Source organism: Somniosus microcephalus, chromosome 7 (assembly GCF_052327205.1).
Source record: "Somniosus microcephalus isolate GS21.2 chromosome 7, FLI_Smic_1.0, whole genome shotgun sequence".
In the NCBI taxonomy this organism is placed as follows: Eukaryota; Metazoa; Chordata; class Chondrichthyes; order Squaliformes; family Somniosidae; genus Somniosus; species Somniosus microcephalus.
The window spans coordinates 232,445,085-232,467,357 of NC_140993.1; the positions used below are offsets into that span (position 1 = coordinate 232,445,085).

The 22,273-nt window shown below is 47.2% G+C and overlaps 1 protein-coding gene across 1 annotated transcript in view; it reads left to right on the forward strand.

The window, feature by feature from the left end:
• rttn (rotatin) overlaps positions 1-22,273 on the forward strand; it is a 283,502-nt gene that overhangs the window by 38,734 nt on the left and 222,495 nt on the right. The window contains exons 9-11 of the mRNA XM_085993987.1: positions 4,158-4,345; positions 6,341-6,456; positions 11,079-11,249. Coding sequence (XP_085850113.1) covers positions 4,158-4,345; positions 6,341-6,456; positions 11,079-11,249 — 475 coding nt within the window. The remainder of the gene's footprint in view (positions 1-4,157; positions 4,346-6,340; positions 6,457-11,078; positions 11,250-22,273) is intronic.

A 22,273-nucleotide genomic window follows, 5' to 3' on the forward strand; every position in this document is an offset into this window, starting at 1 on the left:
TTATTTCATGTACTTCAATAGTAGGGCAACTGTTTTTATAAAAAAAAAAAAAAAAAAAAATCATTCAGGCACTTGCAGCAGTAATACTGTTCTTAGTACTAGGTGTGGCATTTCTTGTTTTATAATTAAATAATAATGGCCTGGAATTTGCAGTCAGTGGTGAAGCAAAGGCATTTGCCGCTGGCCTCGAAGAAAGCTCCCCACAGAGCTTTTGAGATATCCAGTGATTTCAGTGCAGTATAGTGGGGATCACCAGCGCGATCTGCTGTGATGTCAACAAACTGTCTAAGCAGCCAATCACAATGTCGAATTATCACGGAAATGAGAACCTGCTTTTATCCCGACTTTTAAAAAATGTTGAAGAGCAAAACAAAGATTGGGGCTCTCACAGAGGGATAAGGTAGAACCTGAACTATCATGAACAAACTTTTTTTTTTAAAAAAAGCATTTAAAAAAAACATTTATTAAAAATTGTAATTTTTTATCATAATGAAGAAATTTGATACTCCATGAAATGAAAATTAGTTTTCCAGGGCCATAATGTCTGTTTAGCAATCAATACGCTGTTAAAACCTCAGTTACACCTAATCCAATACGGCCTAATGTTTAATGGGGTATTTAACAGCGGTATTATCGCAGAAAAGCCCAATTTTTTGTCAGTTTCACTGATTTCCCTGATTACACTTTCTTTCGTATGGTAGTAGCAAAGCAAATCAAATGTCATTGGCCCAGAAATTCGGGTTGGGGGCTTCCCACGGGTGCAAGCCCCCGACCTGCACTTACCTTGCGCGCCGGCCGTTGAGCTGTGGGCCCCCATGGAATTGCGATCCTGGGCCTCCTCCAACTGCCAGCGCGCAGTGCTTGCGTATCCCAGGGTTGCAGTTAGTTCAAAGCGTCCCCTGGGATCACGTGGGCCATGGAGAGCCAATGGTAGCAGGGAATGCTTCATTCATAAGTTTGACAGGAAGGGCTGTCAAACTTATAAATACTGTAAGCCCCAAAACATCACTAAACCTTCAAATAAATTTTTTAAAAATCACATTTTTTAAATCTATATATATAAATCGGTACTTCTGTCATTCTGTCATTCTGTCTATCTGTCTATCTGTCTATCTGTCTTTCTGTCTTTCTGTCTTTCTGTCTATCTGTCTATCTGTCTGTCGTCGCGTGTGCGTTGCAGGTATGCACTCGAAAGTTACAGGGCGTACCTACGCGCGCATTACCTCCAAAGAAAGCTTACGCTTCCGAGACGGTTTTAAGCGTATTTACGTTTCGGCCGGGCTAAAATTGCGCCCGCGGTATCCCAAAAACCTTCAACATTCCGCTCATTAGCATCTCATTATCCGCTCATTAGCGACAGAGTGACCGACAGAGTGACCTCGAGCTTGACCAATCGTACGCCGGGTTGCTGGCGTGTGCCGCCGGGCCAATCGGTGCGTGTGTGGCCGGGCTTTATCGTTCTGAACCGAGGTGAGTCGCCGCCATCTTGATTCCAAACTTTTCCTTTCTTTTTCCCGCTTTCTACGTCTTAAAAAAAACGTTGCTTTTAAAACACATATTGTTTTTAAAAAAAATGATTTAGAAAGTAATTAACTTATCTAATCTCATTAATTTTCCTACCTTTCCCCGTTTTTCCAGGTAGGCCTAGAAGCCTCGGCGTCTCCTCCGCACCCACGCCCGAGCTAGGCACCTCCCGGCCCCACTCGAAGGCTGGAGGGCCGAGCCTCAGCCCAGCGCCGCTAGGGTGCGCGCGCAGCAGGAGCTGAGACGCGCTGTCTCTCTCTGGCTGGCCGGGGGGCGGGGCTTGCTGAGCGTCCAGCGTTACCCTGGCAACCGGGCCCGCCGGACGTCTCGCGCAGCCGCAATCGGCGGTCTTCACCTCGGGGGGGCGGGGGGGGGGGGGGCCGCGACCCGGGGGCGGGGGGGGGGGGGCCGCGACCCTCGGGCGGGGGGGGTGGGGAGCCGCGCGCGCAGCAGGAGCAGCTGAGACGCGGCGTCTCTCTCTCTGGCTTGGTCAGCATCACGGTTACCCTGGCAACCGGGCCCGCCGGCCGACAGTCTCAGCTCCTGCTGCGCGCGCAATCGGCGGTCTTCACCTCGGGGGGGGGGGGGGCGACCCCCGCCCTCCCTCCCCCCTTCCACCCCTGCCCTCCCTTCCCCCCCCACCTTCCTCCCCCCCGCCCTCCCTTCCCCACCCTCCCCCCCCCGCCCTCCCCCTTCCCTCCCCCCCCCCTTCCTCCCGCCCTCCCCCTCCCCTCCCCCCCTTCCCCGCCCTCCCCCCCTCCCCCTCTCCCTCCCTCCCCCTCTCCCTCCCTCCCCCCTCCCCCTCCCCCCTTCTCCATCCCCCCTCCCTCCCCCTCCTCCCTCCCGCCCTCCCTTCCCCTCCCCCTCCCCTCCCCCCCCTTCCCCTCCCCCTCCCCTCTTCCCCCTCCCCTCCTCCTCCCCCCCTTCCCCTCCCCCCCTCCCCCCCTCCCCTCCCCCTTCCCCCTCCCCCTCCCCTCCCCCTCCCCCTCCCCCTCCCCTCCCCCTCCCCTCCCCCTCCCCTCCCCCTCCCCCTCCCCCTCCCCCTCCCCCTCCCCTCCTCCCCTCCCTCTCTTCCCCCCAGTCGCTCTCTCTCTTCCCCCCAGTCGCTCTCTCTCTTCCCCCCAGTCGCTCTCTCTCTTCCCCCCAGTCGCTCTCTCTCTTCCCCCCCAGTCGCTCTCTCTCTCTCTTCCAACAACAACATTCCCTCGAAAAAGCCTCGGCACCGCCGGGCACTTCAGCTAGTAAACTATAAATTACATGAAATAACTATTTTAAACAATTTAAATTTTTGAAAAAAATAATTTTATTTTCTAACGGGGCTAAAAATAAACTTACCTTTCTTTAAAGTATTTAAAAATAATAAACTTGTGGAAACAATGTTTTAATTTTAATTAATTCACCACTTACCTTGTTAAAAGCAGGCCTTGCGACTGCTTTTTACATGTCTGACTTCTGGAGACTTACCCTCCCGGGAAAACCTGCAAAAAAAACGTAAGTTCGATGCGCACGCACAGCCTCTCCTGCGTACGTGTTTGACTTCTTAACCCCTTCTTTCAGGAGAACGGAAGTGCCGGTTTCCCGCGCATGCAGGAAACCGGCACTTCCATTGGGCTTACGGGTGAGTACCCCGTGCGTACTCACCCGTGGAGACCCAAATTTGTGGGCCAATATCTAAGTTGGATCTCCAGGTCAAATCTTCCGGTTTAACAGTGTGGATATCTTGTAGGCTGCCTGCGAATTTCCTCTGAGGGCAGTGCTCAATGATGTGCTCCAGGGTCTGATTACACTGATTGCCGGCTATGTGGGGCGGTGGCGGTCCACAGCACAGCAAGTGCCAGAGCAGTGAATGACTGACCACATTTAGATGCGCATGCACTAAATCCTGAAGTTGCGGTCAGTTTCAATGGGGAAATGACGGCAAACGCTGACAATTTGCCGTTATTACCCACCGCAAATTCCAGCCCATTATTTTTGAATGATTGAACTGACATTTAAAATGTTGCCTTATGTTTTAATGGAGCTAGAAGTTCGTGCTAATTCTGTGGAAAATTGAAGCCCAAATAACTTAATGCTACATCCTTTTATTTTGCTTGAGGATTTTTTGTTAGCCAGCTAATTCTTTGAAAATTTAAAAAGTTCAGAGTCAGTCTAGTGGACTTCTCAGGTGTTTCTTATAGAAAACCAAATCTGTCAGATTACCTATTACTCAAAATCCTTGAGTTTGGTGACGTCACTCCAGTTATACTGCAGTTTTTCTGTTGGAGATGTCGTCTTTGAGTTGCATTAGCACAAGTATTGTAATACAACTTTTAGCTGGTGATTATTTTTGCTACTTCCAGGAGATCTTATCTTAGACCTCCTCAAAGTAGTCCCTTTGATTGTGTTGGCACCTGAAAACCAGGAGGGATGTATTTTGGCTTATGAAAATGACTTGAGATTTCTGTCCTAGTCACCGCTTTAATATAATGCCATGAGCTGGAGTCCAATAAGAGAGAGACAAAAATAGAGTCTGTTATGCCTTTAATGATTTACAGACCGGTCTTCTTTAGCGCTTTCTGCAGAAGGAATGGTGAGAGTGAGTTGTTGTGTGCTTTAATGGTATTTTTCTTTCTAAAATGTTCTTTCTATTCTAGTGGAAGCAGTTCCCAAGGAGTTCCTAACTCTACAAGTCCGATGTCTAACCATTCTGTGGCTGATTTGGCCCACTTGGAGCTGCCTGAGATGGAAAGTGAGGATTCCTTGGAGCTTCAATTCCAGCAGCTTAGTCTCCCACAGTTTTGTGTGGTTGTCCTGGAACATGCAGTGCCCATGCTCCGAACAGGTAACCAGCCTCATGGAAACTGTTCTTTGCGTAACATTCAAGTTTTATCCCTTCGTCACATAGCCCAGGTCTTAAGGGGGGAACAAATGTTTACAACATGGATGCAAGACCAGGGAGATAGAGGTCAACTGGCAGAAAGAAACTGGCTCTCTTTTTTTAAAGCATATGCAGGACTTGGTAGCGCAATGGGGTGGAATAGCATTGATTGATCCCTGAGAAATTAAATTCAGCTGAGATTGGTTGGAAGTCTTTGCCCTGTAGACAGTTATAATGTCATGTAAAAGAATTTGGCCCATCTAAATCTGAAAATGCCCACTGATGGAACGGGAGGTGCCCCTCTGAGGTTTGGGTTGAGGCATGTTGTTGGGATGGAATAGGAGTTGAATTCTGCATCAAACTTGGGAGTGTGTTTTGGTACCACCGAATGGGGTATGTATTACATTCTGTATTACTTACATTTGTGACCTTGATGGCACAAAAAAATTAAAAAGGAAAAGTAATGCCACAGTGATAACGCTTGAAATTAATAATGGCTAGCTGGGACTGCTCAAAAGGAGAGTGAGACCCATAATTAGGTGCCCCCCCCCTCTCCCCACGTGATTCATTATGCAGTATTTTTATTTGATAATTGACATCATGTGGCATTGCACACAGGTAGTCTGGAGTACAGTTGTGATCTTTAGCTGCTAACGTGGCCAATCCCTTTAGGATTACTGCTCACTGTGGGGGAACTACCCGAAATAGGGCCTGCCCGAAGTCAATTAGAGGCTAAATTGCTGTTGTACATTTATCTAGATTGCCATCTACTTGGTGCCTCTTGTTGGAGGAAGCGACTGGCTTTCTTTCTGTTTTTATATAGTTAAGATTGTTCTTTAAAAGGGAAAAAGAATTCTAACTGGTTCAGTGTTTTCCCAACCCTGGGTGTCAAGGCAGATACTGATGAACACAACTCTACTGAAAGATCAGCTCATTGTGATTATAGCACAAAGGTTAATCATGAGATAAAAGAGTTGATTGCCAGGAAATGCAATTATAATCCCCGATGTGAGGGATGGTCAGCCAAATTTAAGTATTGCATTAATTTGTAACCTGTTGTCCTTTTGAAAAGTTATCCTTTCTTGAGTGGCCAGTTGCTCATTAAATGCACAGTGCTTTTGAGAGTATAGGGCACTGCTGGCAATCAATGATATAATGTACTTTCCATAAAATGGAGAGACAGACTGGGGGAGTGGTTCTTGTTCAAAGTACTCCATCATTCTACATTGAAGATTAATATACTTGCAATATTTTGTAAAAACAAATGTTTTCCAGCCTGCTTGGAGAGCCTCATATCAGGTTGCTCCTGTTGCCAGGCTTCTCAATGACTGCACAGTTGCGGCAGCACAGTCCTCATTCATTCAGAAGTGACTCCACAATAAACAACTGGCAATGTGATGTCATACTGGCTTGTGAGCTCCTCGTAGCTCTGTCCGACTCCAGGAAACCATGCTACAGGTTGGGATACTGTATCCCCAGCTAGTACTTTGATTTCCGCAGCTTGTGGCTACTGTTGTTTACTGTGCAGCCATAGCAAGATTGACTGGGCCACTTTGCATCAGTAACATCGTCCAGGGTGGCCTAGCAGAATCTCCATGCAAGCAATCATATCACAATCTACAAAAAAAAATGGAAATGATATAATGGAGCTTTTCTATACGAGGTGGTGGCATACTTTAAATGTTAAACAAAAACTTCTCCCTTTTATACTTCATTTCCCTTTTGGGTGTTGTTTTTAAAGTGCAACATATCAGTAAAGTATTCTGAAGTTTTTTTTAAACTTATTTAAGTGCGCACATCTTCATTGCTTTCTTGAAAACTATTCTTTTCCAGTGCAATTGTACTGTTATAGAGGTCATCTCTCAATGTTCAATATGTTCAGTTTATAAAATATAGATCTTTTATGCTGTTGACTCAATAAATTTTCAAGCATTAAGTTGGCAGCGATCCTTTTTGCAGGTAGTAGGAAGATTGTTTTGTGTGTACTGGAGATGCTGACGGAAGTGGTGTTGCTCATCCGTGATTCAATCTCTGAAGAGGTCTGGGTTGATGATAGTCTTACAGGTCGAGAACTGGTAAGACTATTCATTATGTGCTGCAGTTTATGTTTATGCAAACCGATCATGGTGCACTTGTGTGCATGTTATTTAACCGACTGCCATTTTTAAGTTTGTTTGCATCGATTTCTGAGCTACATAAAATCTAATTTATTGGATAAGTTTATAAACAGAACTGCATATTTTATTAAGGTGAAACTGAATAGGTCCGAAGAGTTATTGGTCTGCTTATCTGAGATCAAGTGCAGTCTTAATTTCTTTTTTGCCGATGCACTGAAATGGTGATGACTTATTTCCGTTCTCCATACATTTATTTGCTCCCCACGGGTGTCCGTGTACTGCCGGCTGTTTTGTTTTCTGGAGGTTCCCAGTGGCCGCAATGGGAAACTGCCACTGGGAAAGGATGTTAACAACAATCCATCAGTTATTTTTCTTTTATAGTTTGTGATGTTGATCAAAACTAGTGTTGTCTCTACTACATTTGATAATAGAAAGAAAGAAAGATTTATATAGCGCCTTTCACAAACTCAGGACATCCCAAAAATGCTTTACAGCCGATAAAGTACTGTTGTCGTGTGGCAAATGAAGTAATCTTCCTGAGCCTCTGGAGCCCTGCTATGTGCAGGGTAAGACTCTGGCCGTGCATTGGATAATAATAGATACTATCAAAGTGGGGGGGGGGGGGGGGGGAGAGAGGTAATTATTGTAGCACACCCTGATTTAAAAAAGACATAAAATATAACAGCAATGTGATGGATGTTTGTATTTTCAGATTTTTTAATTCCACTGAACATTATGAACCTAAAAATTACTCCTGCTTTTCTGCCAATCCAACTGATAGCTACCCTCGGTAAATCTTGCTTCAAATCTCACTGACCATTGTCACAAGAAAAGCACCACGCTTCAGTCACCGCTTCCCTATCTATTGGTGAATATTCTGGTTCTAACCAGTAGGGGGAAGCAGTAAATCAGTAATTCGTCTGTTGCAGAGACACTAATAATACACAAGCATGTAATACCAGTTTGATATGCAGGCAAAAGAAAGATACATTTCAGATTTCCAGCATCTGCTGTACTTTGCCTACAGACAGACTAATGCTAACTGTAAAATTCTTGCAACGCTGTCTGGTTGAAGCACTTAAGTAGGGTTGTGGTCTGCAGCTGTAGGAACCTTGCTCTGTAGACAATGCAGGCTGACAATATCTAGTTTTTTCCGTTACCTGCAGACAAAGCCATTAGTAAATGCTGGCCTTGCCAGTGACGCCCACATCCCAGGAACGAATAAAAGAAATCAGCCCTTTAGAGCCAGAATACCCCGTTTATAAGGACCAGGTGAACCATAGTTAGTGTTGCACTACATATTTGCTGCTAGAAGATATTTATAGCCATTTAGAAATGAAACGGAAGAGAAAATGGGTACAGATAGATTGTGATTGGGTAGTCAACTAGCCTGTCCCTGTTATTGCAGTTTACTTCGAGGTGAGTCAGATCAGTAGGACCTGAGAACTTAAAGTTAAATTAGTGAAAAGTAAATTTAAAATAGGTATATATATATATATATATATATAGCAACTTGCATTTATATAGAAAAACATCCCAAAATGCTTCACATCGCCCACAAATGGATCCCAAGCTAAAGGAGATATTAGGCGGGGTGAACATAAGTTTGGTCGAAGAGGCACATTTTACGAAGAGTCTTAAAGTAGGTGGTAGAGAGGCAGACGTCTGTAGGAAGGGAATTCCAGATCATGGGGCTTAGCAGGCTGAAGGCACAGCCGCCCATGGTGGGGCAGAGGGAGGAATGGAGAGTTTGGCCGGGGGTGTGGGAGGTAGCTGGTTGTAGGGCTGGAAGAAGTTACAGAGACAGGGAAGGTGAGGTCATGAAGGGATTGAAACACAAGGATGGAAATTTTAAATTGGCTGATTTGGGGGACAGGGAGCCAATGTAGTTCAGCAAGGACAGGGGTAATAAGAGAACAGGACCTGGTGTGGGATTAGAACGTAGGAACTGGAGTAGGCCATTCAGCCTGCTCTGTCATTCAATCAGATAATGGCTGATTTGCACCTCAACTCCATTTTTCTACCTTTGCTCCATATCCCTTGATGCCCTTATCCAACAAAAATCTATCTATCTCCGACTTGAAAGCTTCAATTGTACCAGCATCTGCAGTCTTTTTGGGGAGAGAGTTCCAAATTTCTGCTACCCTTCATGTGGAAAAAGTGCTTCCTGATTTCGCTCCTGAATGGCCCAGCTCTAAATTTAAGATTATGTCCCCTCGTTCTTGATTTCCCCCACCAGTGGAAATAGTTTCTCCATATCTACCCTATCAAATCCATTTAACATTCAATCAGACCACACTTCAGGGAATACAAGCCAAGTTTATGCAACCTGGCCTCATAATTTAACCCTCTAAGCCCCGGTATCATTTTGGTGAATCTGTGCTGCACCCGCTCCAAAGCCAGTATATCTTTCCTGAGGTGTGGTGCCCAAAGCTGAACGCAGTACTCCAGATGGAGTTTGACCAAAGCTCGATAGAACTGAAGCATCACTTCCTCCCCTTTGTATTCCAGCCCCCTTGAGGTGGAGGCCAACATTCCAGTAGCCTTTTTGATTAATTTTTGTACCTGTCTACTGGCTTTTAATGATTTGAACTCCTCCTTCTCCTTCTTAGGCAGTCCCTCGGAACCGAGGATGACTTGCTTCCACATTAAAAATGAGTTCGCAGGTGACTGATGAGTCCAATGCGGGACCTACAGTCTCTGTCACAGGTGGGGCAGACGGTGGTTGAAGGGGCGGGTGGGTGGGGTGCTTGGGTTGACGTGTGCTCCTTGCGCTGCCTGCGCTTGGCTTCCGCTTGCTCCCGGCGAAGAGACTCGAGGTGTTCGGTGCCTTCCCGGATGCTTCTCCTCCACTTTGAGCGGTCTTGGGCCAGGGATTCCCAGGTGTCGGTGGGGATGTTGCACTTTTTCAAGGAGGCTTTGAGGGTGTCCTTGAAGCGTTTCCTCTACCCACCTGGGGCTCTCTTGCCGTGCCGGAGCTTTGAACTAGTGGCTTTGACTATTACCTTACCGAGCAGATTATTCCAAAGATGTATCGCCCTTTGAGGGAAGAAATGTTTTCACATTTATTTTACCATATATCCATTGTCCGACTTAGTGAGATGGCGCTCACTTAGTTTCACTCTTGCCTATCCGATCAAAGCCAAAGTAGCTCCAGCAATGGCTTCTCTTCTCACTCTCCACCATTACTTCCAGATTCCTACAAGGATCTCGCCTCAGCCGCCTCCTCTTGCTCATCTACACGTAAACAGCAGATATGGGTCTGCTTCCAGATGTATGCCGATGACACCCAGCTCTCTTTATCCACCACCTCTCTCGACCCCTTCACTGCCTCTGTGCTGTTAGAATGCTTGTCCGATATCCAGTTGTTGGTGAGCTGCTAATATCCTCCAATTAAACATTGGGAAAACTGAGGCCATCGTCTTCACCCCCGCCACAAACTCTGTACTCTTGCCATCAATTCCATTCCTCTCCCCAGCCATTGTCTCAGACTGTTCCCAATCTCAATGTCCCATTTGACCCCAAACGGAGCTTCTGGCCCATATACGCTACATCACAAAGACCGTACATTTCCATCTACGCAACATTGCCCGCCTTTGCTCCTGCCGCAGCCTATCTGCAGTTGAAACTATTGGCCCTTCCTTTGTCACCTCCAGGCTTGAATATTACCAAACGGTATTGCCTGGCCTCCCATCCTCCACCATCCATGATCTTCAGCTCATTCAAAATTCTGCTGCCTGTACCTAGTTGAATTTTTTGAGGAGATCACTGATGAGATAGATAAGGGAGTGACTGTGGATATTATCTATATGGATTTCCAGAAAGCATTTGCTAAGGTTCCACAAGAGATTATTAGCAAAAATGAGAGTGCACTGAATTGAAGGTAGCCTTTTGGCTTCGGTTGGAAATTGGTTGGGAGAATGGGGATAAAGGATAGGGACTCTGACTGGATGTCACAAGTGATGTTCCTCGGGAATCTGTACTGGGGCCTCAACTTTTCACCATATTTATTAATGACTTGGATATACAACTTTCTACTCTTCATCCAAGTTTACAGATGAGATTAAGTTAGGAGGGACAGTAAGTATTACAGATGGGAGCAGGAAGTTGCAACGGGACATAGACAGATTAAGTGTGTGGGTAAAACTATTGCAAATGGAGTTCAATGCGGGCAAATGTGAGGTCATCCACTTTGGACCCAAGAAAGATAAATCAGAATAATTTCTGAATGGTGAGAAACTCAAAACTGTAGAAGAGCAAAGCTATTTAGGAGTCCAGTTCAAAGTGCAGTCTATTGGTAGGTTGGGTAAGTTGAAGTATGAAAGAATGAACTTCAATAGACCAAATGGCCTTTTCTCACCTGTGACTCTTTATGTTCTTGCTTTCAGAGTAATGCATGTTTTTGAACAGTTATTTAAATTATTTTTGTTATTGAATGTTTAATTGGCAGTTTCTCTTCTAGGACACATTGATATCTGTACATTATTAGATTTTGTTTTAAGTTAAGTTAAAGCCAGCGTTATTGATTTATGGTATTTCAAATGAGCTGCTATAATGTTTTTTAACCCTGCTATTTACAGAGGGAAAACCTGATCGCAAGCTTGGATGCTCTAGGGGAAACTCTTGGCTATCACAATACCAGCATTACTGCAGAGCAGTCAGAAGCTACTATAGTGCACCACCGAATGGCATTTGTCAGCATTGCATTATTCACTGTACGTCTGCTACAAATAGTCCTCCCTGTGGAGAAGGTGAGATGATGATCTTGTGCATTTTACAGAACAATCAGGGTCTTAATGGGTAATAATTGGCAGTTATTTCCACGAGATTCAAAGACTGGACCTTGTTTACATTTACCTATATTTACATCTGTGTGTATATTTTTGTGTTCTAAATGACTATGGTTGAGGGCTATCATAGTTACTAGTGGCTCGGTATATTAATAATTGAAATATTGATCCTTATCTCTGGGGTATACTGGTAACTTTTTTTTTTTACTTCTGTGATTTCCTGCTTGCTCTCTTATAATATTGCCATCTAAGCCAGTCATTCATCATGTAAAGTGCCTGACATAGCAATGCACTGAGTGCAGGCACTGGAACATGCAATAGAAATGGCTAGCTGAGCAAGGCAATATCAGTTGATGAGAATTTTGAAGGGATTTCCTTCGCTTAACATTGACAAGCTATTGCCCTGAGGGTTACAGACGTGACCACGATTGTGGTGTAATTCACAAAGATGGTTTGGAAAATGCAGTCTGTATTGTTCCCATTTAGTCTTGGTCTGTGTATGGGACATGGGGCAAAATGTGAGTTTGCTCATACTAATTCACAAACTTTCCTCTGAGTGAACTTTTGGAAATACTGACACAACCTTTCCCTGTAAAACAGCCAAGAAACAGGGTCAGGAACTCAAAGGTGGACATCATATCACTCACTGCAGAAAATTTATTTTATGAGAACTTGAAACAATACAGAATTCTCAAGAAGCTTACCTCTTCAGTCTGAAGTTCCGTTGACACTCCAGCACATTGTTAGTGGGATGAATGCCCTTGCTTCACTGCACACGCCTCCATTTGCAGTGCAGTCATCAACTAGATGATTCAAAGCTCATCCTCAACATTTAGAAACTGAGCACGGCATCATTATGTGTATGTTTTAAGAAATAATGCCTGCTACCAAAAACCAAGCTCACTGAGCTGAGACTGAGACTTGAATAAAATGACAATGTGATGCCTCCAGTGAATGTTCGTGATAAATGAGGCTTAAAGTTTAAATCGCATAGGTTAGCTCCTCCTGGTTACCGTCTTGAATCAGGCAATCTAAACAAGGACTGCTAATCTGTCGGAATTACTTGTGCACTGGCCAAAATCAAGATTTTACATTTTGACATTGTATATCCCTCGTGAACCCTCAAAGGTCTGAGTTCCTCAGTTTGTAAACCACTGATCGAATTGAACCTGATGTATTTTCTGTGATGCTGTGATTCATGGTTGTTTAAAGGGGGAAGCAAAGTTTGGGAGTAATTACTATTCAAAGTACTTCCCAATTTGTCTTAAAGTATGTAGTTGTGAAAATATATGCTACTTGACAGAGAATATCTTTGAATTTTCTATCTTAAAGAAACCAACCATTTTGTGTCGTCTTCCTTCTAAGTTGTTTTGTGGTGTCCATTATAAGAAGGGCCTGTGTGCAATCTGGAGCAGCTCCATTCATTTCATGGAGATTGGCATTACAGATAGTGTTGGAAATAACACTGGAGCCACCTGAATTAGGGAGATGAAAACACTGATAGTTGGGCACAAGAGGGCTTCCTAAAGTCATCTTCATCTGTGATAAATTAGAGTTAAGATAAACCTCTGCTCATATTATGCTCCTTCCCACATGTAAGAACATAAGAAATAAGAGCAGGAGTAGGCCATATGGCCCCTCGAACCATTCAATAAGATCATGGCTGATCATCGACCTCAACTCCACTTTCCCGCCCGATCTCCATATCCCTTGATTCCCCTAGAGCCCAAAAATCTATCTATCTCAGCCTTGAATATACTCAAAGACTCCGCATTCACAGCCCTCTGGGGCAGAGAATTCCAAAGATTCACAACCCTCTGAGTGAAGAAATTCCTCCTCATCTCAGTCTTAAATGGCCTACCCCTTATCCTGAGACTATGCCCCCTAGTTCTAGACACTCCAGCCAGGGGAAACAATCTCTCAGCATCTATCCTGACAATCTCCTTCAGAATCTTGTATGTTTCAATGAGATCACCTCTCATTCTTCTAAACTCCAGAGAGTATAGGCCCATTCTACACAATCTCTCATCATAGGACAGCCCTCTCATCCCAGGAATCAATCTAGTGAACCTTCATTGCACCGCCTCCAAGGCAAGTATATCCTTCCTTAGATAAGGAGACCAGAACTGTGCACAGTACTCCAGGTGTGGCCTCACCAAGGCCCTGTACAATTGTAGCAAGACTTCCTTACTCTTATACTCCAACCCCCTTGCAATAAAGGCCAATATGCCATTTGCCTTCCTTATTGCTTGCTGCACCTGCATGCTAGCTTTCTGTGTTTCTTGCACAAGGACACCCAAATCTCTCTGAACACCAACATTTGAAAGTTTCTCACCATTTAAAAATATTCTGTTTTTCTATTCTTCCTACCAAAGTGAATAACCTCACATTTCCCTACATTATACTCCATCTGCCACCTTACTGCCCACTCACTTAGTCTATCTATATCCCTTTGCAGACTCTGTGTTCTCCTCACAGCTTACTGTCCCACCTAGCTTTGTATCATCAGCAAACTTGGATACATTACACTCGGTCTCTTCATCTAGGTTATTAATATAATTTGTAAATAGCTGAGGCCCCAACACTGATCCTTGCGGCACCCCACTAGTTACAGCCTGCCAACCTGAAAAAGATCCATTTATCCCTACTCTCTGTTTTCTGTCCCTTAACCAATCCTCTATCCATTCTATTATACAGGTTGAGCGTCCCGAATCCGGCAACCTCGGGACCGAGGCCGAGCCGATTTTCGTGTTTTTCCGGACTTCGGAACGTGTTTCTGATGTCCGAAGTCCGGAAATATCGCAACCTGGGCTCGGGCGTTTCCGGACTTCGGACATCAGAAGCACGTTCCGAGTCCGGAAATGCCTGGGCCCAGGTTGCGGTTTGACAGGGTGTCCGGATTCCGGAACATTTTACGGATTCCAGACGACCCTGCCACCAATCGTCCCGGAGTCTGGATTCCAGAATATTCTGGATTCTGGAATATTGGATTTTGGACGCTCAACCTGTATTACCCCCAACCCCATGAGCCCTAATCTTGTGTAATAACCTTTTATGTGGCACCTTATCGAATACCTTTTGGAAATCCAAATATACTACATCCACTGGTTCCCCTTTATCATCTACCCTGCTAGTTACATCCTCAAAATAATAAATTTGTCAAACACAATTTCCCTTTCATAAAACCATGTTGACTCTGCTTAATCATGTTATGATTTTCTAAGTGCCCTGATACCACTTCTTTAACAATGGATTCCAGCATTTTCCCGACGACTGATGTCAGGCTAACTGGCCTGTAGTTCAGTTTTTTTTCTCCCTCCTTTCTTGAATAGCGGTGTTATATTTGCGACCTTCCAATCCGCTGGGACCATTCTAGAATCTAGAGAATTTTGGAAGATTAAAACCAATGCATCCACTATCTCTTCAGCCACCTCTTTTAGAACCCTAGGCCTAGAATTTCAGTTGGTTGCGCCAGCAGTTAGCGCCTTAAGAGAAGTGAATTTCGGGCGCTATGCGTGTAGCGCCCGGGCGCAGCGCAGTTTGCGCCTCGCCCCAAATTAAGTTGACCCTTAGCGCCGGCGCAAAGTTTAGCGCCCGCCCGGCTGCGCGCGCAGAAAATGACGTCACATCCTCGTGCAACGCCCTTTGCGCGCCCCGATTCCAAACTTCAGTCGGACCGCCCCATTGTGCGGCTGGCGGCCAGAGCGTTTGTAAAATGGAACGCAACACAGCCGACGCGGGCCCCGGGGAGCGCAAATTAAAGGGCACGTACCCTGCAGTATAAAGGGCAGCCATTTTGCAGCAAACACTCTTGTGCAACGGATTTCTGGACACACAACAAGGAGGAGAGCTAACTGGTTTCGTGCAGCAATAGCTCAGGTATTTTTGGACTCAGGCCAAAGCGCTGCAAGTGCCCTGTTGGAAATTTGACTGTTTGCCAGCATTTGATGGGGGTTGCATGGGGTGCCAACGCGGAGTTTCAGCGCCATGTGCGTAGGGCTCGCAGACGCGGGGTCAGAGGGGCAGCCCTGGCTAGAGGCAGAGGGGGCAACAGGCGTCGGCAACATAGGCCTTACCCAGTCAGGGTATACTGCCAGCAGCGCTCCTACCTCACCATGAGTGGCACGCGATGTGTAAGAAGGCTGAGATTCCGAAAGGAGGTGGTTGCAGAGATCTGCCACCTGCTTCGCAGAGATCTGCGTCCAAAGCTCAGGTGCAGGACGTCTCTGTCGGTGGAAGTGAAGGTGACGGTGGCATTGAACTTCTATGCCACCGGCTCCTTCCAATCCGCTGTTGGGGACATAGCTAACATATCCCAGTTCGGCGTGCATCGCTGCATCCGCCAGGTGACCGATGCCCTTTTCAGAAGGAGACGCCAATTCATCTCCTTCCCCATGGCCCTGGAGAGCCAGCATCAGCGTGCAGTGGGATTTGCAAGACTCGCGGCCTTCCCCTTGGTGCAGGGCGCCATTGACTGTACGCATGTGGCTTTGCGGGCACCTCTGGAGCATGGCGAGCAGTATCGCAACCGGAAGGGCTACCATTCTCTCAATGTGCAGCTGGTGTGTGACCACAAGCAGCGCATCCTGGCTGTCAATGCCTGCTTTCCAGGCAGCTGCCACGATGCCTTTATCCTGCGGCAGAGTACTGTGCATGACATGTTCGAGGCACAGCCTCCCCCAAGAGGATGGCTACTCGGGGACAAAGGCTATCCTTTGTGTACCTGGCTCATGACCCCGCTCCGCGCGCCCAGGACCGCTGCTGAAGAGGCATACAACGAGAGCCATCAAAGGAGCAGAAACATCATCGAGCAAACTATTGGGGTCCTCAAGCAGCGGTTCCGCTGCCTTGATCGTTCCGGCGGATCTCTGCAGTATTCGCCGCACCGGGTCTCCCAATTTGTCGTAGTTTGCTGCATGCTACACAACCTGGCTCTCCGCAGGATTCAGGCACTGCCACCTGACGTTGGACCACCACCTCAGGAGGAGGAGGAGGAGGAGTACGTTCCCAGGAGGGAGCGACAAGTTCCAAGGGCCGTCCGTCGCCAGCTTATTGAACGTAACTTCTAAGCCCCCTGTCAGGGAATGCCTTGTGGCCATGAAGCAAGATGAATGCAGCCGCTCCGCAAGCCCTCAGCCGGCGAAGGCAACAAAAACTAACAAGAACAACCATGGGCACTGTCTGAATAAAGATAAATTTATATTTGACAAAAATGAAACCCCTTCCCACATGAATCCCAAAAACAATCAACGGCCCCACAAAAAGTGCAACAAACGACTCACTCCCACAACCTGGGGAGGAGTAACTCCACATTTGAACAAACCAGGCCTCAACCTCGGCCTTAACGCAAAAAACATACCCATAAACAAAACAACCATGGGCAAAATAAAGATGTCCACCGCCATATAAAATGAAAGCTGGCCACACCCTCTACTTAGTGGCCCGCGAGGGCGAGACCTTGTCCAGCCTTTTGGCGCCCCTGCCCGGCCTGCTGCTCCTCCGCAAGCTCTGCCCAGTGGCTGCTGCGAGGCTGGGGGAAGGCGCCTGAGGGTCAGATGTCCTTCCGCCAGATGGCCTTGGGGGGCGGCCTACACGGGCTTTGGGCCTCGAGGGGCCGGCTGTTGATTGGCGCACATGTGCATGCCCACCATCAGCTCCAGCCGCTTGCCGTTGACACTCCACTGGGGGAGTGGCGGCGACGGATGGCGCAATGTGGGCAAGCTGGCGTATTGGAGGCGCTGGCTGGTGATGTCGCACGCTGGCACTCGCCCGGGCACGCACTGCACGATCTGCACCAATCAGCCGAAGGGCGGATTGCTGTGCTGCTGCAGCGCGGCGGGTGTCCTGGCGATGCCTGGCTGAGGCAGCGCGTGTGGCAGCAGTGAGTGCCCCTGTTGCCCTGGTCTGCGCCCGCATCACATCCGCCACTGACTTGACGGCATCAGCCAGCGACTCCATCGCCGGAGGCATCCGTTCCACTACCTCCATCATCATCCGGCCACTCTCGGCATTTGATGCCCCAAACTCCCGCACACTGGTCGCCAGCGACTCGATGGCCTCAGGCATCCGTCCACCACCTGCATGAGCTCTGTGTGGCAGCGGTCCGAATCCTCGGCCATTTTGTCCAGCTGGCGCGCCTCCTCCGAGGTGAAGGTGGCCGGACTGGAGGTGGGACTCTCCCGCTGGGGAGCAGGGGTCCGAGCTAGGCGACCCTTGGCACGTTGCTGGCGCCGAATGTCCGCAGCAACTGCACTCCCCTCCGATCCTTCCCCCCTCTGGGGGGAAGGCCGCGGCCCACCCGCAGCCCTCCTGGGTGGCTGGACGCCACTGGTCCCAGCAGCTGCACTCCCCTCCGAAAGTTGCTCCAGGCTCTCGTCCAGGGAAGACGTGTCCAACACTTCGCCCTCTGCTGCGGGACCTGAGTCCTCCCCTGATGGTCCGGGTTGCTCTTCCTCCTCCTCCTCCTCCTGTTCGGAGGGGCTGTCACTGGCAGCTTCAGGGAGCTCTTCGTCACCAGCTGAAAGCAGGAAGGCACAAGAGTAGCTTCAGAGTGAGGAGAGGGCGTCAGCGAGGGAGTCATGACTGGTGGCATTCAGCGCATTGGTGGCACAGTGGCAAAGGAGGTAGCTCGGATGCGCAAGTGCGACGAGAAAGGGCCAAAAGGCGAGGTCCTTACCATTGCCGGGCAGCGGAGGGTCGGCTTCTCCGCACGCTCTGGGCACAATCACGCGGCCTCCCATGAGGCCACTCACGTGCTCCTCCAGGGGAGTGAGCTTCTGGAACTTGGCGCGGCCTCCCCCAGTGATGTCGCGGCGCTTGCGATTATTCGCAAGTTTAGCCTGCAAGAGAAAGGACGGGCTCTAAGTACGGTGTGTAGCCGTGACGTAGTGTGCACTGCCTCCCATGGTGGAATAGCTTGGCCAGTGTGTAGCCCTGATCTAGTGTGCACTGCCTCTCATGGTGGAATAGCTTGGCCAGTGTGTAAAGTGCAGAATGTGCAATTGATGCTCATGACTGTCCCAAAGCTGCTGGCTGAGGGCTGCCCATTAGGCCTTTCAGGTCCCTTTGCCCATCATGTCAGGTGTACATGCAAGAATGAGGAGGAGAGTGGAAAGGGTACTCACCCTGACAATCCTGGTCAGGTCATTGTATTTCTTCCGACATTGCACCTTGTCCCTGGGGGCATCGCCGTAGGACGACACCCTGGTGGCGATCTCCCTCCAGGCTTTGGTGTAGACGCGGTGGGTGGGATTCCTGCCAGTGTCTGGGAACAAGATCCTGCGCCTCTTCTCCAATGCTGTCAGCATGATATCCAGATCACGCTCTGAGAAGCGCAGGGCACGCTCACGGGCCTTCTCATGCGTTGCCATGGCTCCTTGGGCTCAGCAGCAGTGTTGAGGCCTAGTTTGAAAGCTGCAGTGTGCAGGGCGTGGCAGCAGACCAAATCGTCCCTTCCCCCTTTAAGAGCTGGCCGGCGCCACGGGGTCTGCTGTCAATCAAAAAATGACCGCACCCGCGCTGCGCCCCGCCTCGGCGCTATCCCTCTGCACCGCCGGCTTAGCGCCTAAAGATAGTCGTGTAACGCCTCTTTTAGCGCTCCAGCAACCTCTTAGGGCGAAGCAACTGAATTTCGGCGAAGGGGGCGCAACTTTGGGGCGGGCGCTAACGTTAGCGCCCCAAAACTGGCAAAACTGAATTTCTAGGCCCTAGGGTGTAAGCCGTCGGGTCCAGGGGATTTGTCAGCTTTTGGTCCCATTCGTTTCTCTCGTACTTTTTCTCTCTTTATATTAATTACATTAAGTTCCTCACCCTCATTAGACCCTTGGCTCCCCACCATTTTTGGTATGCTTTTTGTGTCTTCTACTCTGAAGACAGATACAAACTATTTATTTAACGTTTCTGCCATTTCCTTATTCCCCATAAAAATTTCTCCTGTCTCAACCTCTTAAGGGACCAACGTTTGCTACTCTTTTCCTTTTTACATACTTGTAGAAACTCTTACAATCTGCTTTCATATTTCTTGCTAGTTTTCTCTCATTCTATTTTTTCCCTTTTTATCAATTTTATGGTCAACCTTTGCTGGTTTTTAAAACTCTTCCAATCCTCAGGCTTACTATTATTCTTTGCAACATTATAAGCTTCTTCTTTCAATCTAATGCTATTCTTAACTTCTTTAGTTAGTTACGGTTGGATCACTTTTCCCGTAGAGTTTTTGTTTCTCAGTGGAATGTCTTTTTGTTGATAATTATGAAATATTTCTTTAAGTGCTAGTCACTGCTTATCTACTGCCATACGCTTTAATCTATTTTTCCAATCTACCTTGGCCAACTCGCCCCTCATACCTATGTAATTGGCTTTATTTAAGTTTAAGACTCTAGTTTCGGACTTAGGGAAGTCACTCTCAAAATTAATGTGAAATGTTATCATCATATGATCACTCTGCCCCAGAGGATCCTTTACTATGAGATTGCTAATTAACCCTGTCTCATTACACAATACAAGATCTAAAATAGCCTGTTCCAGGTTGGTTCCGTGACATATTGTTCTAGTAAACTGTCCCGAATGCATTCCAGGAACTCGTCCTCCAGACTTCCTTTGCCAATTTGATTTGTCCAGTCTATATGAAGATTAAAGTCCCTCAAGATTATTGCAATACCTTTGTTGCAAGCTCCTACTATTTCTTGATTAATATTCTATCCAACGGTATAGCGATTGTTAGGGGGCCTATATACTACTCCTACCAGTGTTTTCTGCCCCTTGTTATTCCTTATCTCCACCCATACTGATTCTACTTCCTGATCTTCCGAGCCGAGATCCTGTCTCGCTACTGTCCTTATGTCATCCTTTATTATCAGGGCTACTCCCCCTCCTTTTCCATTCTGTCTGTCTTTTCGAAACATCAAGTACCCTGGAACATTTAGTTCCCAACCTTGGCCACCTTGCAACCATGTCTCTGTAATGGCTATTAGATCAAACCCATTTATCTCTATTTGTGCCACTAGTTTGTCTATCTTGTTACAAATGCTTTGTGCATTCAGATAAAGAGCCTTTAATTTAAATGTTTTACCATTATTCCCTGCTTTGACCTTATTCTCTGCTGCACTGCTGCCATTAAACTCTGTGTCCCTTCCTGTCGCACTCTGCTTATTTTTACCCAAATCGCTACACTGCTCTATTGCCATGACCTTTCTCTTTAGATTTCTAAATTTCCCCTCCCCAGGACGCTGGTCCCAGCCCAGTTTAAGTGGAGCCCACCTCAATGGACCAGCTCCCTCTTTCCCCAGTACTGGTGCCAGTGCCCCATGAATTTAAACCCCTTTTTCCCACACCACTCTTTGAGCCACGCATTTAACTCTCTGATCTGCTTGACCCTATGCCAATTTGTGCGTGGCTCAGGTAGTAATCCAGAGATAATTACCCTTGTGATTCTGCTTATTAATTTAGACCCTAGCTCCTCCAACTCCCTCAGCAGAACCTCATCCTTAGTTCTACCTATGTCGTTGGTTCCTACATGGACCACAACAACTGGATCCTCCCCTCCCACTCCAAGTTCTTCTCCAGCTGCGAGGAGATATCCTTAACCCTGGCACCGGGCAGGTAACGCAGCCTTCGGGACTCTCTTTCGCAGCTGCAGAGAGCAGTATCTATCCCCTTGACTATATTGTCCCCTACTGCTACCGCACTCCTTCCTTCTCCCCCCCGCTTGGATGGTCCCCTGTACCACAGTGCCGTGGTCAGTTTGCCCATCCTCCCTGCAGTCCTTTTCCTCATCCATACAGGTGGAAAGTACCTCGTACCTGTTGGACAAGGTCCAGGGCTGAGGCTCCTCCATCACTATTAATCCTGGGTCCCCATGCCTTCCTGACTCGCAGTCACACCCTCCTGTCCCTGACCACTGACGAACTCTAAAGTACTACTTTTTCTAAAGGGTGTGACTGACTCCTGGAACAAAGTGTCCAGGTAACTCTCCCCTGCCTGATGCATTGCAGTGTCTGCAGTTCATACTCCAGCTCAATAATTCTGAGCTGAAGTCCCTTGAGTTGCAGACACTTACTGAAGATGTGGTTGCTTGAGATCGCGATGCTCTCCACAGACTCCCACATGCTGCAGTTACGACACACCACCTGCCCTGCCATCTCTAACCTTGTTTTACTAATTAGTTAAAGATTTGATTCAATCGATATTTTAGTTTTATTGTTTGATTATTTTATTTAGTTTGTTATTAATTTAATAAGTACTAGCAAGTTACAGTTTCTCAGCTCTTAATTTAACCCCCTTTCCTAACTTAGAGAGCAAAAAAGAGCTGTAATACTCACCAACCAATCACCTGCCTGCTCTCCTGTGACGTCACTCTTTGATGTTGTTTTTGAATCAGAGCCTCGCGCTGCCGCGGCTTTAATTCAGGTCCGCTCTCGGATGTACCGATAGAATTGCAGAATCCCAGAAGTATGTTGTAAGGACCATGGCAGAGGAGCATAAATTTTCTCTGCTCCTGTCCTGACGACAGAGATTATTTGGGGGTATAGTTCCAAGAGAAATCATTCAAAGTGGCTCTGGAGATTTTGGAGAATAGGCTGTGGTATTTTGCTCAAGGCTTCCCTGACTCCGGGTTTGTGAACCATGAATGCTGAACCTGGTTCTCTCAAATCTCTATTCTCGTACATCTTAGTGGTCATACTTCAATTATGAATGGAACAATTGGTGTCAGCAGGTTATTCCATCTTGGGGGAACATCACAATCAAGCCTAAGGTTGTCCTTACCAGATGTTTGTCTGTACATTTCAGCAGGGATCACCAGAGCAGGAACCTTGGCTCATTGTCTTTTTCTCTCTCTAGCCTTGGGATACTGAAAATGTTTCCATTTATAACATTCAGTATAACTTGGCAATTCAGTGGAGGAAATATATATATATATGTCTGGATGTGTATAATAAAAAGGGCTCATAATGGAAGCATTTACTCTCTCAATTCAGCTAATATTTGCA